The sequence below is a fragment of the Paroedura picta genome, chromosome 12 (genome assembly GCF_049243985.1).
Source record: "Paroedura picta isolate Pp20150507F chromosome 12, Ppicta_v3.0, whole genome shotgun sequence".
Taxonomy (NCBI): Eukaryota; Metazoa; Chordata; class Lepidosauria; order Squamata; family Gekkonidae; genus Paroedura; species Paroedura picta.
This window is the reverse complement of record NC_135380.1, coordinates 42902031-42918108: the sequence shown is the minus strand read 5'-3', so window position 1 is coordinate 42918108 and position 16078 is coordinate 42902031. Positions and strand designations below refer to the sequence as shown.

Below are 16078 nucleotides of genomic sequence, written 5' to 3'. Positions count from 1 at the left end.
GTAGATGCTTCCCTCTTGGAATGTGGGCCCCCAGATTATATTCAAGTTTTACTAAATCGAGGTCCACTTATAGGATCTCCGCTTTGTATTACTGATCTTATCCCATGACCCAAATGCTCAAAATCTTAAGGCACAGAGAATTTGTGCATGGATGAATTGTCTTTCCCATATCCTAATTCTCATCTTAGGTGGTGATTTAAATGCCAGAATCGGTTTGGCCAACCTAATCAATCAATTATTCTTTTAAACCAGGTTTCACAGGATTGGGCCATTAACAGATTGGGCCAGTGATGGCTAGAATTTCGGCAGCACCATGGCCAACATGGCACTTGGTTCGCTACCTCAGGGGGAACCCTGGCCTATCCTTCTTCTGGAGGAACAAGCACCCTTGCCCTATATTGCAGTTTCCTCTTCACTCCATGGCTGATTCTGCCTTTGTTTTTTTCCATTGTTGATCCTGCTGATTTCAGACCGATTTGAACCCAGGTCTAACTCATTGCTTTCCCCTGAATAGAAACAGAAAATGTTCTGCACTTGATTGGGGAAGCTCAGAGGGGGGAGGGGGGATGAAGTCCATTAAAGGCGTATGCTTTATTTCTTCTCTTTTAACTGCCAGTGGAGAAGCCAAGTGCAGCATGAGGCTGCTCGTCTCTTCATTTCCTTTCCTTAATGAGCAGGGGGGGAAGGGGGAGAGGTGAGCCGAGCTTAGCGAGCAGCAGCCTCTCAGAGAACAAAGCAAAACTCTGCTGAGAGAAGTGTGGGATTCTGAAGCGCAGTCACTTTAAAACAGATTCCGAAAGGAGGGCAAAAATAAATCTTGGGAGGAAAGTTTTGCAAGTAGGAAGTCTTTGAACTGGTGCCCAGCCAATCATGGACAGACTGCTTCTCTACGTCAGTGGCTTGATCAATTATAACAAGTTATAGCCATTCCTGGATATTGCGGGGAAAAGGTAGGGTGACCATAGCTCAATTATGCATGTTGCAGAGGGAAAATTTAAAGCGCCCAAAATCAAAATGGAAATCGAATTCAGTGTAGACGGAGGGGATTTATTCGGACTGGGGGTGGATAAAAAGCCCTGTGCCGGCTAGGCTGCCTCAGCCAGCGCCACGCTGCAGGGGGGAGAGGAGTGTGCACAGTCGTGCACATTCCCCTCCCCCTGCGGTGCAGTGCTGGCTGAGGCGGCCTGAAACGGCCGATTTGGACGCCAACATGTACAACCCTAGTGCAGACTGTGCCCTGTCGGACATGCATGGCCTTGGGATTGGCAACAGGGTTAAAAGCAGTAATTGCAACAATGTCATGTGCCCAAGTCAATCTCTGTTAGTTTTCTATCTTCCACTCCACCCCTGCCTCCCTGGTTCTTTCCTGTTTACGCTTTGCCTCCCTGCAACAGGCAAATGGCATCACCGTGTTTCCACTCTGAAATGTTAAACAAACCTTGTAGTGATTAGGAGTAGAAGGTCAGCTGAGGAGATAACCCAGCCGGGCTGGCACCAGTATTCGCACCTCTGAGTTTCAAATACTTTGTCCCGAGAACCCGGTTTTCCACCTGATCGTAGGGTCGTGATCCTAATCCTATATATAGCCCTGTAGGTCCTTTGTTCAAACTGTCTTCTTCAATTTCCTTGCTGTGATGAACCTCCACTGAAACCTGTTCCTGCATGTTCCTTCTAATAAACCAACGTTGATAAAATGTTCTGGGACTTTGCTCTGTCCAGTCAGAAGGTAAACTCCTGGGTGTGACACTTAAGTGTTTGTTTTTTAGGATAACAAGTAGGATTTCAACTGGCTATTAGGTAGACTAAATGGCCTCTTTGGTTATCTAGAGCAAGGGTAGTCAACCTGTGGTCCTCCAGATGTCTGTGGACTACAATTCCCATGAGCCCCTGCCAGCAAATGCTGGCAGGGGCTCATGGGAATTGTAGTCCATGGACATCTGGAGGACCACAGGTTGACTACTCCTGCTCTAGAAGAGTCCCTGCCCAGACTGAGGAACAGAACTTTCAAGCCTCTTCAAGAAGGAAGGAGTGAGGATTCGAATGGCATAATTCAACTTCTCAAACCCATTTATTAACAATTAAATCACTTAATCCCCAGGTTGAGGGTGGTTTGGCAGAGAATGTAGGGATGCTAGAAAAGAGTGACTATATCATAGTGGTTTCACTGGTAAAAATTTCAACTGTCCTCTAATTACCTCATGTAGCAAAGATTCGCTTATAAAAATCTTCTCTAAACAAAGATGATTAATTATGCAAAACTGCAATGGCAGGAATTAAGTTTCAATGTTCAAGATGAAAAAGAGTCCTCTTTTTGGGAAGTTGTATCATTCAGCCTAGGGAGGTCTTTTCTTGGTTGGGATGTGTAGATCACTGCAAGAAATTTGCATGCAAACTATAGCACAATGGTCCTGTCCTAGACCAGGGTCTTTGGAGCAGACTCCACTCTTTTAAAGGTCTTCCTTACTTCTAAGGCTTCCCATTTCCAAGTCTGAAATGGGTGGTCTTAATGCTTCTCTTTCTTTTGGAGAAAATCCAGTTCCGCCAGAAACAGGCCTTTTTTTTCAATTGATGGTCACCTATTTTGACCTAGCTTTTGAAAAGGGCTGTAAACTGGTTGCCCAAAACTATTTTGTTAGATATAACCTCCAAATTGTACAACAAATTTCTGCTGTGCAGATCGGAAAATTGAGGGATCTCCAATGATGTAATCCATTCTGAATCATGGATTAATCAGGTAAAGGGTGAGTACCACTGATTCTTGCTTGACTCCCTATCAGCTGATAGAGAGCTGGATTTTGTAATAGCAGGATTTAAATATTAATTTCACCAAGACCAAGGTTTTTTTGGAAGAGACCTTAAAGATCTAAGTGGTCAACAGATGGCGATTCCATCAAACACTGTAGCGTGACTTTTAGCCAAACGCTCTCATTGAAAGCCCATCTGGTGATGACAAGATCTCCAGTTCTGAGAACCACATGCCATTCTGAAATTTTACAGCTTAAAAAGAGGATTTTTGATTGAACCAACTTTCAAATTGTTACACAGCAAGGCTGTTCCACAGCTCCTATATGGCACAGAGTTCTGGGGCCGGAATGAGTGTTTAATTGCAAATCTGGAAAGCCTTATGGTATCCCAGTGCCTTTAGTGTGGGCTGAACTTGGTTTACCTTCCACTAGAGCAGGGGTGGCTAAAGTGTGGCTCTCCAGATGTTCATGGACTACAATTCCCATGAGCCCCTGCCAGCAGTTTGGCCACCCCAGCATTAGAGCCTGCCAGCATCTGGCCCTATCCAGATTCTGAGGTGAGCAAAAGAATATCTCACTTTTAGGACAAAGTGCAGCTCTGCTATACTCTCTTTCTTTGACATTATTCAGGGGATGATTTTCATGGCACCTCTTGGATGGTTTCAGTACACAAGAGTGGCTCCTTGGTGAATGCCATGCTGGGCAGGAATACCACCTTTTGCTCAAAATTTCCTCCCTGGTTTAAACTGGACATGGAAGAGTCTCCTGTCTCTCCAGCATTCATTTCCCCACTCTTAGGAGGTTTTAATATCTGTGTAGTTTCAAACCAGGTCTTCTGCTAGTACAGATGAGCACTACACAGTCAGTGACTGCTGACCCTGTGCATTTGTGGAACTTTGGCCCCAAAAGATCTTCCATACAATATTCTATTTTGCCCTTTGTTCATAGAGCCCAGAAATAAATTTCTTGTTGAAATCTTGAAATGTGGAAAAACTAATTTTCCTTTTGGACTAGTATTATTATTATTATTATTATTATTATTATTTAATTTTTAGACTGCCCTTCTCCCAATAGGTCTCAGGGCGGTTTACAACATAAATAGTTAAAACACAATAAAATCCCCATAAAAACCCCAATTAAAAGTTACATATAACATATCACATAACATATAGCGGCGGTGGTCACAATTCTGATCTTAGTTCAGCCTGGTGGAGAGAATAATGTTCAGAAGAGGGTGGCACCAATACAATACATCTAACCATGATCTCGGTGTTAGAGATCTCAATATTGGAGGGGATCCTCTGATGGATTAGTGGGAGAGCTGCCCTGGCCTCAACCATATGCCTGGCGGAAGAGCTCCGTCTTACAGGCCCTGCGGAAAGCTGGTAGATCCTGCAGGGCCCTTAGCTCTTCTGGGAGCTCGTTCCACTAGGTTGTATGTCCCTTATATAGTCGTAGTTTGCGTTGGCAGCCAAGAAAGCATGGGATAGACTGAGTCCAGGTTGAAATACTTTCTCTGTACACTAATGGCACCCATAAGAATCACCCATTTCCCTCCCATAATACCTGGCACTGAACGCAGCTCCTTTTAGACCCTTGTAGACCTCTTCCAACAAGTGACATCACTTATAGGCTGGGGCATTCCCCCCATCCCATTCCATCCCTCTGCACAGGCTGCAGTTCTTCTGCTGTGACTTCTTGGATCTATGACGTGCCCGCCCTAATGGGAATTTATTTTAGTTAAGTTCTTCAAAGCTTACCTTGGGGCCTTGTCTTCCAGGATAACCTGGTAGTCCAGGAACTCCAAGTTTCCCCTGCAGAAAACAACCAATAAACTTTTTAAACAAGGTATAAACTCCAGGATTAGTCTTGGCATATCCAATGAAAATAGCGGGGTGGGGGGGGGAACCTATTGCCTGCGGAAGACCTTGAAAGGGTGGCAGAGCTCTGTTGAGATGCTGGAGTCCAGCTCAAGCACAACTGCTGCAGGACTTGTGAGCAAAGGGAAACTTATTCCCACACAACCAGCCACATTTCTCACTGAGGCATTTCCAGGCGAGTGTTGGGGCTAGTCTCCCCCAGCACAATATATGCTTCTCAGGGTGGTTTTTGTAATTTCTAGTCCTGCAAGGCCCAACATGCAACAGATATAGGGCTAGAAGAAACAGGATCAGATATGCAGTGCTGCATTTAGACCATCCTGGACTCTTGTGGGCTTTGCAGAACATTCTGTGGCACTCTCCAAGCTTGGGGGTAGGTGGGATGGGTTTACCTTTTCTCCCGCAGGGCCTAGTGGTCCCGGATCTCCATTGGGGCCCCCACGGCCTTTGGGTCCTTCAGGTCCATCCTCACCCCGTGGACCAGGGGGGCCAATTTCACCCTGTTAACGAGATGGAAGTTAAATGAAGTCCACTCTATTGCTCCTTGTTACAGTAAAAGGCGTTATTTAAAAGCATTATTAAATATAGTGGGAACTAAACACATAAATATATAAATAAACAAACTCCACCCTAAAGCAAGATTTCAATGCCTGTTTGGAAGCTCCTACTCAAGTGAAACATCTGCAGAATTTTAAAGAAAGCAAACTGTGTAAAGAAAGCAAGCGGTGTATGTGTTCATATATTATTTATCCATCTGTGGATCTTCTAGCTGGGAAAAATTTATTCATGAAGGCTGCTGAGACAAACTGTTTCATGGGTTTCATCTGCCTCTCACCAGCCCTGGGAGGGGGGGGGGATGTTCCATACAGCCAAGAAGGGTGATTAGATTTGGGGCGAATATTAATATTTAATTTTTCTTCATATGAAAAATTGAGGCTACTCTGGAGTTTCCTGCTTTAATGAAGCCTCTGAGAAATGGTGTGGGGAGAGGGAGGAAGGGCATACTTTCTCCTATTTAAATAAATAAATAATCCTATTTAACATCTTCATGGGCCCTCTTGCTCAGCTGGTATGGAAGTTCGGGCTGGGTTATTATCAATATGCAGATGATAACCAGCTCTTCCTTCTGATGGATGGCCAACCTGATTCATGCTCTGAAGCCTTAGCCAGTTGACTGGAAGTAGCGATGAGCTGGCTCAAGTTGAGTCATCTGAAGCTCAACCCTTTAAAGACAGGTCCTATGGCAGGATAGGAAGGGCCCAAGCAAGGAAGTGCATTTGCCCAACCTGGACAGAGTACAACTATCAGTGGCCCACTCCGCCAGAAACCTGGGTGTGATCCTCGATGCCTCCCTCTCTATGGAGGCTCAGGTTAACTTGCTCTAAGGAGGCCTGCCCTTATCCTTGATATGGAAACTACAGCTGGTTCTCAATGCAGTGGTCACAGTCCTCAGAGGAACACCATGGAGGTCCCACATCCAGCCTGCTCTCCAGAAACTTCACTGGTTGCCAGTCAAATTCCAGATCAGACTTAAGGTTTTGGTAATCACCTTTAAGGACATACACGGTCTGGGCCCAGTGTACCTGAGGGACCATCTCACTGGCTACACCCTGCAAAGAGCTCTACGTTTCACCACCTCCAACTGGCTGGTGATCCCTGGCTTCAAAAAGCGTGTCGGACCTCAACTAGGACCAGAACCTTCTCCATCCTGGTCCCCACCTGGTGGAACAAGCTCCACAAAGGTCTGGAAACCGGCTGAACTCCCACAGTTCTACAAGGTCTGTAAAAGGGAGCTCTTCCACTAGGCATTTGGTTGAGGCTGACCGTACCAACAGCATCTGATGGGCCCCCGGAAGCCCCTCCCCATGAATCTGAATCCCAAGCCGACTAATCTATGGGATCATAGTTAACAAGTTGATATTGTTATACGAAATGTTACAGGAAATGTTATAATACTGTTATCTTTACCTGATGTTAGGAATTGCGCTGCACTCCCCCTACGTTTTGTGTAACTGCCCTGAGCCACAAGGGAGGGCGTTATAGAGATATAATAAATAAATTGCGATGTCCAGCTAGACAAGTGTGTCAAGGGAGGCAAGACTTGCACATTAGCAAAGGCCAACAAGTGTGCTGGCAGGCTCAACACCCAACATTTGGGGACATCAAGGCCTTTCAGCTGTGGTGGGGCCCTGGAAAAGCTGCCCAAGAAATGGAATGCAACACTTCTACCCTTGTGGTCTCTCTGTTATGCTTCTTGAAAACCAGAGGTAGTCAAACTGCGGCCCTCCAGATGTCCATGGACTACAATTCCCATGAGCCCCTGCCAGCATTCGCTGGCAGGGGCTCATGGGAATTGTAGTCCATGGACATCTGGAGGGCCGCAGTTTGACTACCCCTACTGAAGACCATCCACAGCCTTTCCTTCAACCCCTGCTATTCCTTGGAAACCATACCGTCTTCCAAGCACACATGAAAAATTGTTCCCCCTTACAAAAAAAAAAAGGGGGGGAACAGGAATGTCCAGGGATTCTCAGTTAGACCCCAAAGGATACAGTTTGTTTGGAAGATGTTTATGCAGCTGAATGGAGACCCAGCAAAAATGGTGCGATTCTTCACGCTGGTAAAACCTTGTATTGACTATGCAGCTTTGAGGGTATAATCTGACAGTTTCAGCACAAGCGACTGCTTCATCGGCAGGAACAAATGGGATCTGCAGGACCTGGCTTCCTCCAACATCCCAGGAGAAAGGCCCAGGCCAAGGTGAGACCTGGGCTGATTCTGCACTTACTTTGTTTTTTTTGGTGTGGATCCTGCTGAATTCAGATCGATTTGAACTCGGGTCTTCCTCCCCCCCCCCCCCCCTCTGAACGAGAAAAGTGTTCTGCATTTGATTGGGAAAGCTCAAGGGGGAGGGGGGAGCCAAGCCCAGAGCCTATTTCTTTCTTTTCTTTTCTTGAATGCGGGGGGGGGGAATTGAAGACAACAGAGAAGGGAGAAAGAAAAAAAAAACCACGAGGCAAATCTCTATCCACAGAAGTGAGGGCTTCTGCAGTTTTTACAGAAAGAAAATTAGGGCTTCCTCTTTAAGAAAAGCTAACAGCCTTGGCTGGCTTCACAGGTTTGGCCAATCAGAACTGCTCTACCACGGAGTCAGCTGGCCAATCAGCGCTTCTCTACCACAGAGGGTAGGTGGTAGAGGCTTTCTCATACTTTCTGAACTGGAATATTCCAATATAAGGGATTAAAAGCACTCCTGGATATGGCGAAGAAATGGTAGGGTGACTCCGGATCAATCCTGCTTGGTGCAGAGGGAAAATTAAAATCGCCCAAAATCAAAACAGAATTTGCATTCTTTGTAGACGGCAGGGGCTGAATCAACCTGGGATTGGAATAAAAGCTCCATGCAGTTTACACCCTGGTCTCCCAAAGAGTGGGCCAACTGACACAGAGCCTGAAGAAAATGATGAAGTGTCAACAGAGACTGTAACAAAACTGCAAGATGTCATAGTCCCAAGACCGCATTGATCAGACCCAAAACAGGAGTACTGAGTACAGTTCTGGAGGCCTTACTTCAAAAAGGGCATGGACAAAATGGAGAGGGTTCAGAGGAGAGCGCTGAGGATGATCCAGGGCCTGGGGACCAAGCCTATGAGGGAAGGCTGAGGGACTTGGGAAGGTTCAGCCTGGAGAAGAGGAAGCTGAGAGGGGAGAGGACTGCTCTCTTTAAGTATTTGAAAAGTTGTCACTGAGAGGGGGACAGAGAACGGTTCCTGTGGGCAGCGGAGGATAGGATTTGCAGTAATGACTTTAAACTGCATGGAGAATGATATTGGCTAGATATCAGAAAAAAGATTTCACAGTCAGAGTGGGTCAGTAGCAGAATGGGCAGCCTAAGGAGGTGGTGAGCTCCCCCTCACTGGCAGTCTTTAATGGTTGGACAGATCCTTATCCTGGATGCTTTAGGTTGATCCTGCCTTGCACAGGGGGTGGGACTAGAGGGCCTGGATGGCCCCACCCCACTCTAAGAGTCTGTGATTATAATTCAGCAGTGGAATTGGCTGCCTTAGGAGGTGGGGAGCTCCCCCTCATTGGTGGTCTTCAAGCAGTGGCTGGACAGATCCTGATACTGGATTATTTAGGCTGATGATGATCAACTCTGAGCAGGGGGTTGGATTAGATGGCCTGTATGGACCCTTCCAAGATTCAATGATTCTAGGGATGAACCCAAGGCATACATTCCAGTTCCCTATCCTGATGAATTAGTTCATTTCACAGTGGTCAATTAATTCATTTCAAATATTTGTAACTCGCATTTCCCCCTCAAAGGAGCACTGAGACAGATCTGGATTTCCCTGCAGCTGCCTGGTATGATGGCTTCATTCTTGTGCCTGGCTGCATCGAGAGGACAGGCCTGTGGCTTCCACCTTTGCAACAGGCCCAGAAGCAGCTGGGAGAAGAAGCACAAGTCACCAAAGCACCCTGGGGCTCCTTTCAGCTCTGAGGTCAAATCTTGGTCCTGAAAAGCAGCCCCAATGACGCCCGCCTGGGAATGCTCACTCTGTCTCCTTTGATGCCCATGTCGCCTTTGAATCCAGGGAAGCCGTCTTCACCCTGGATAAGAACAGCAGGAAAACCACAGGCATTAGCAAGTGAGGGGTCTTCCCTTCCCCTTCTTATAGAAAGCGCGCCAGTCCACAGAGGGTCACAAATGGAAAATGCTATCGAGAGCATCACTGTGCAGCATTGGGGTCAGTCTGTCAAATGCAACAGATCTCCTCCATGAAGAAGGAGTCCCCAGATCCCAGAAACATAGAAAAATGTGGACCTAAACCAGGAGTAGTCAAACTGCAGCCCTCCAGCATTCGCTGGCAGGGGCTCATGGGAATTGTAGTCCATGGACATCTGGAGGGCTGCAGTTGGACTACCCCTGCCCTAAACCAATTCCTACCACCCACCCACCCCACTTTCACTACCCACTTCACCAGGATGGTGACACAGTGGGAAAGAAGCCAGCTAGTTTCCACAACAAATTGATCTATCCTGGGCCAGAGAACCCTCCTGGGAGTGACCCCCCCCCCCCCAATCCTGCATGAAACAAGGAAAAGGCCTCTGCAAAACAAAGCAACAAACTGCACACACCAAAATAAATCAAAACCAAGACAGACGTTTCTGCAGCTGCGGGGTCTGTTTGTTGGGGGAGGAAGAAGCCTTCTGGCTAGAGGGACATATTGCTGAAGCTCTGCCCCCCCTCCCATCTACTCCCCCCCCCATTCTTCTGTAGCTGTGGGCTCAGTCTACATAAATAACAAGAACTTGCCGGCACCAGCAAGACATTATTTTGAAGGATAACTGGTTTTATTTCCACTGCGGCCATTTCATGCCCACCTTCTCAGAGAGACTCAAGGACGGAGCTAATATTTCTTAGCCAAGGTTTAACTGCAGAATTCCAATCGATAACATAACAAGTCCTAAAACAGGCCTGCCAGGTGCTAAAATGTGGAGACAGAAAAAACAAACACAACACCGGGGTTTTGGGAAGGTCTGTCTCGGCAAGCCCCCTGGTGATAATTGTTCACGTTGCCAGTGATGGACGACAGGATAGGTACAAAGGGAAGCTGGGAGATTTAGCTGGGACAAAGCCAGAATAATGCCCAGTCTCGACCCCTCCCCTGGGGAGACATAACCATGCACCTGACACAGACAGAAGGCTGGCTTCACAGCCTCCTTTGAAAGGCTGCTGCAGTGGCTGCCTCAGGCACCCAAGTCCTCATTCGTGCTGAATTCCCCTGGCCCATTTTCGAGCCAGGATTCCCAAAGGTACATATCAAAAAGACCCATTTGCATAACTGGGCTGACACACTCACTAGAGCAGGGGTGGGCAAACTGTGGCCCTCCAGATGTCCATGGACTACAATTCCCATGAACTGTGGCCCTCCAGATGTCCATGGACTACAATTCCCATGAACTGTGGCCCTCCAGATGTCCATGGACTACAATTCCCATGAACTGTGGCCCTCCAGATGTCCATGGACTACAATTCCCATGAACTGTGGCCCTCCAGATGTCCATGGACTACAATTCCCATGAACTGTGGCCCTCCAGATGTCCATGGACTACAATTCCCATGAACTGTGGCCCTCCAGATGTCCATGGACTACAATTCCCATGAGCCCCTGCCAGCAAACGCTGGCAGGGGCTCATGGGAATTGTAGTCCATGGACATCTGGAGGGCTGCAGTTTGCCCACCCCTGCACTAGAGGAAGATTGAAAGCAGATTTGTTTCCCAAACTAAAGAATCAAAGGGAGGGGGAACTTCATGTCACATCCCCAGTTCTGCACTTAGAAGGAGGTCAAATAAACCCACAAGCATGAAAAGCCCGCAAGGCCCTGTGCTCCTTCCTCTCTCCTGCCCTGAATGCTGGAAATCCACATCGGCAGCACAAAGGGATGTTTGGGGATTGGGCAGCATCCTGATCCACCCCAGACAGGTCCTGCAGGATGTTCGAGAGCCTGGTTGGCCAGCACTACTCCCAGGTTCTAGTCCAAAGGAGGTCAACTGCCCAGGGAGCCATGACACGCCAACCTCTGGAAACAAGGGAGGGAGCTGCAAAGTCCTGAGGGAGGCGCCTTATCGTCTGCCATCTTCAAGCACTTAAGAGGGGGCAGGATAGCCACCTTCAAGTCCTTGAGAGCTGTCCCAGAGGATGGAACCGAAGGCATTGTGTCTGAGCTTGGCTCTTGTGGCCCTTTCTTGCATGCCCAAGGAATGGCTGGTTGCCACTTTGGGGTCAGAAGGCTAATTTCCTCCAGACCCGACAGACCAGGGATTTTGTTATTTGGGAAGTGGGCATCATTTAGGCATGGAATTGGGGTCACTGTGGATGGGTAGGCAGTTGTGAGTGTCCTGCATCGTGCAGGGAATTGGACTAGATGACCCTGGAGGTCCCTTCCAACTCTGAGATTCTATGCTTCTATTCTAAGTGACACGGCCAAGGATGTTGCAGGAACCACAACCCTGCCTTCAGTTGCAAAAGACAAGTCCTGTGTCAGTTGGCAAATGCAGAGCTGACTTACCTTCTCACCCTTGGTCCCTTTCAAGCCACGGATGCCATCTGCTCCCTTAGCAGGGGGAGAAAACAAACACAAAAGGTCATTACAGGGGCTATAATCCATAAGCTGGCAGAGCGAGCCCCCCTGGGGCAGTCTTCTCTGTGGCCCCAGCCCAGGCCCACTCTCCCTCCTTCCCTTCAGCATCTTGAGACAGGGGACCTGCTCGAGGGGGGCCCCCAACCCTGACGAGACTTGGTCCCTGAGAGTTAGGACACGTGGTGTGCTGTGCTATTCTGAGAGATGCGGGGAGGGGGGCAGTGTGTGTGTGTGCGTGTGTGTGTGTGTGGGGGGGGGGGGTTAAGCAGTGGAGGAGGCCACTGGAAGGGGTGGCTGGTGGCACAAGGGGGAGGCAAAGGCAAGATCTTCCACCAGTGGCCGCTCCTCTGCCCCACCTGTCTATAGAGGCACTCACTCCTGCTGCTGCTGCATCAAAGCTCCCAAGATAGGATGTCGGGCAACAGGCCTTCCCAGCAAGCAAGGCAGGATCGGGAAGAGGGATTTAAACGCACACTTCACAGCACTACCTAGCACGTTTTCCAGTGGAGATTTCAGCCCATCACACACGTTGTTTACTGCCACAAAACATTTGTAGCTTATGGATCTTTTTTCTAATTCAGAAACCTCACTCTATAAGGCTGCACAGGGCTACTCCGTCTCCCCAGGGAATGGAGGGCAGGCTTACAACTGAATTCCACCTAGAGTGAAACTGGAGGCCATTTTTGTGATGTTCCTACATGGTGAAAGAACAGAGGGATTTTGAAGGAACCTCAAATTGGTTTTGGTACATTTAGACACATTGCGGGGCAGAGAGGAAAGGCAGAGGGAAATGCAAATTCGGAGAAACCCGCTCTGCTGAAACAACTCAGGCATTACAAGGGCCAGTAAAAGAGCAATGACAAAGTGCAAGAAACTGAAATCCCATGTATGCCTGCACCTGCATAGCTCATGCGTATCAATGGCTGGAGCTCAAGACAGGAGAGAGCCGAGTCAGACTGCTGCTCCTTAGGTGACTTTGGGCTATCAGAATTGCCCAGACAACCCTACCCAGTTAGTTATTGCCAACCTGGCCAAATGCCGAGCCTAGTTATGGCCAGGCCTAGATATAGCCAGTAGTGCCCTGGACAACCCTGATGATTCCCAGTGGAGATATTTCTACTCCCCTCCAGATCAGAATTGGGAATGGTGTTGGGGAGGCAACAGGAGCCACTTGGGAGAAGGGGGCATGTCCAGGTGGCAGCAGCCCTTTCACAGGGCCCTGGGGGCTGTGGAGCAAAAGACGCACAAGCCATGGCCCAGCTGGGGCTAGGCCTTTGGGTGGGGGCGATTCCCAAACCATCTGTTTGATTCCTTTTGCTAGGTTCCCCTACTTTATTAAAACAGAAAAATTTCCCAAACCAAATTTCCAGATTGATAGCAGTACTGTAATGAAATCCTGTTCTTCTCAATTCCGGGGCAGAATCAAAATGAGAATCCTTGAACAACAGACCCCCTGGCCCAGTCAACCCCAGGATGTTCTCCTCCGTAAGCCTCACATGAACTGCAGCAGAGCTTCAGCCCCCTTCAAGAGGGCTCCTGCATGACCTCCTCTTCTGAGGAGCTGTCCAGTGGTCTCTCCCATGATGGATGCTGATGCTCCAAAAGCAGCTCGGAGTGGTGCATGTGTCCCTGCGGACTGGATGGCCAGCCTCCCTCCCTTGTCCAAAAAGGATCTCTTCTGACTACACAGGTCCAAGATAGTCCAGAGATTGAGCCAGAAAACCCAACTGGTCTTGTTCTATCCCCATCAACATGGGGTTCACAACCAGTACCTCTTCATGGCTCTGCCATGGCCCCCACCAAGATGGTTCTGGGCTCCAGCTCAGATGCCTCAAAGGAGCCAGAAACATGTCCAGGGGCAAGGGGAGAGCAGGAAACTCTGGAAGACCCCTAGCTAGCAGATGCCACTGGCTCCAGAACTTGCCCCTGAGAATCCTACAGAGGGAGGCCCTTCACCAGAATTCCCCCAGCTCTGGGGCAGTTGTGCATAAGAAAGGCTGAGATTCCAGAAGGGAGTCCGAGTTGAGGAGATCCTGTCCTAGGGATGGCAGGCATCAACTCCTTGGCAAAGGTGCCGGAAGGGTGAAAATGAACAGCAGGAAGGCCAGTACCAGAGGGAAGAAAGGGATTGATGGAGCTCAGGAATCCAAGAGAATACAGGGGTGGGGTAAAGGTGCCCCTTCCTCGCCACACAGTAATTTCGCTTTGCCTGTAAATCCAGGATGCTTCCTGAACATCAGGACCTGACATGCCTTCTGATAGGCATGCTGGGCGCAAAAGGATGAGCCAATCAGGGGGAGGAAAAGAAGGGTCCCCCTATCCCTATGCAGCCCAGTCTCTCTAGGGCAGGCAATATACAACATCGGCTTCAAGTCTACATCCCACCCCCATGGGAGAGACAGGAAAACTCCATGGATGGTGAGTCAACCTTGAGCCGGCTGCTGGGATTGAACTCCCAACCTCATGGACATTTCTTCAGACAGTATTTCTGCTGCTTACCACTCTGCGGCTGCTTACCACTCTGCCGGCTTTGAGCATTGGCCCAGCACCTGATCCCTGCCGTTATCCAGCAATATTTGGGAGTCTAGTCTAGGGGGGCAGCTTCCACAGAGGCTTGGAACCCCCCTCCCATATTTCTCTTTTCCAGTCCTTGCCCCAGAGGAACACACAGCTCATGTGTGCAAACTACGGTTTCAATGCTGCTCTTTAATCTAGCAATGTTTCAAATTCCTGAGTTCTTTTGCGCAGTTAGGTCAGATGGAAGAAATAGCCAATGACGCAAAGGGAGCAGGATGGGGTGAGGGGTAACACACTTCTAAAACTTATGCTTAGCTTTTAGTTACTGGATATGATTTTGCATCCTGATTTGTGTTTTTTTGATTCAACAGGCCTGTTCTAAAGTAGAGAGTACAATTTGCTGTCTTTCTGGAATGTGATTTCTCAATAAGCTTGTAGGAGGAGGCTCACAGAACGCAATGTTTTAGGATGATGTTTATGTTAAAAGAAGAGACAAACTAACCTTCTCTCAAGGTCGGGAGGAAGAACGGAGATGTGCTACTGCTTTTGCTTATATGTAAACTTGGGAGGCTGGGGGTAGGAGACATGCAAACAGCTTTTGGGGGGACTGGTTTGGAGGCTGAAGGGTGGTCCCGGTAAGTGGAATGGGGATGGGGGGGTGGAGGCTATTGGCCCATCCTTCAAGGGCATCATCCCTCCCAGCCTCCAATGAGAGGGTATTTAACATTATGTCATTCCATTGTTCTGGGCACAGGTGTTCTATGGATTCATCCCCCTGTGACTGTCTGTTCTTTCTTCTACAGTAAATAAATAACCCACAAAAAGGTTTTCCTGTCTAGTGTGGATTTGGGCATATTTCACACCAGGCAAACAACCCTAAAGCGCCCAGCAAAGGCCCTCAGGTGGGAACCTCGGATTCAACGTGGGGGGAACCCAGAAGGTGTGGGCCATGTTCTCTTACCTTGACACCACGAGGGCCAGGATATCCGATCGGGCCCTGAGGGCCAGCTGGACCCTGCAATCAAAAGGAAAGGAACATTTTGATACTGCAGATGGGAAATTCTCTAGGTAGAAATGCTTGCTAAGGGCATAGTGGAAGTGCAGTTTGCAGTGTGTGTGTGTGTGTGTGTATGTGGGGGGAGGGGGTGCGGGGACCAGCATCACAGCCAGGGAGTAAGATGACATCCGGTGGTTGCAGTCCCTTCAGAGGAGTTTTGAAGGGTCCAACGGGACAGATGCCTGCTTCACACAGGAAGAGGCACAGGCAGGATGTTTGCATCAGGATGCACTGATCTACTTTGGAGATGGCCAGTTTTAGCTCAAAGGTTAGATAAACAAGAGTAAGCCACGTGGGCCTTCCAAAACCTCCACAGGGGAACATTGGCTCCTCAGCTAAACAGTGACTGCATGTTCATATACTACTCCCACCCCCCACACCAGTCACCCAGCAAGGCTATTCTGTTTGGCTTCTCCAGCAGCCAGACCTGCTGCATGTTTAAAACCAGCCTTTGGCACCAGGCAGCCCCTCCCTCTTCCCTGCTTGTGGCTTCAACAAGCCTGCCTTGACAGGTGCCCATGAAGCACTTGAGGACAACCTGGCATTGTGGGGCCCGGGGGTTCCTCACGTGACAGGGCCATGGAATTCCTCACTTTGTGGGGCCAGCGAATCCCTCAAGCCCCTAAAGTAGGGGTGGGCAAACTGTGGCCCTCCAGATGTCCATGGACTACAATTCTCATGAGCCCCTGCCAGCGAATGCTGGCAGGGGCTCATGGGAATTGTAGTCCATGGAC

General features: G+C 48.8%; 1 protein-coding gene across 1 annotated transcript in view; it reads right to left on the bottom strand.

Annotated features, from left to right (window-relative positions):
- Positions 1-16078, bottom strand: part of COL5A1 (collagen type V alpha 1 chain) — a 263653-nt gene that overhangs the window by 55848 nt on the left and 191727 nt on the right. Inside the window, exons 27-31 of the mRNA XM_077306664.1 lie at positions 15249-15302; positions 11699-11743; positions 9182-9235; positions 5017-5124; positions 4505-4558 (exon numbers count right to left, since the gene is read on the bottom strand). Of these exons, the coding sequence (XP_077162779.1) occupies positions 4505-4558; positions 5017-5124; positions 9182-9235; positions 11699-11743; positions 15249-15302 (315 nt within the window). The remainder of the gene's footprint in view (positions 1-4504; positions 4559-5016; positions 5125-9181; positions 9236-11698; positions 11744-15248; positions 15303-16078) is intronic.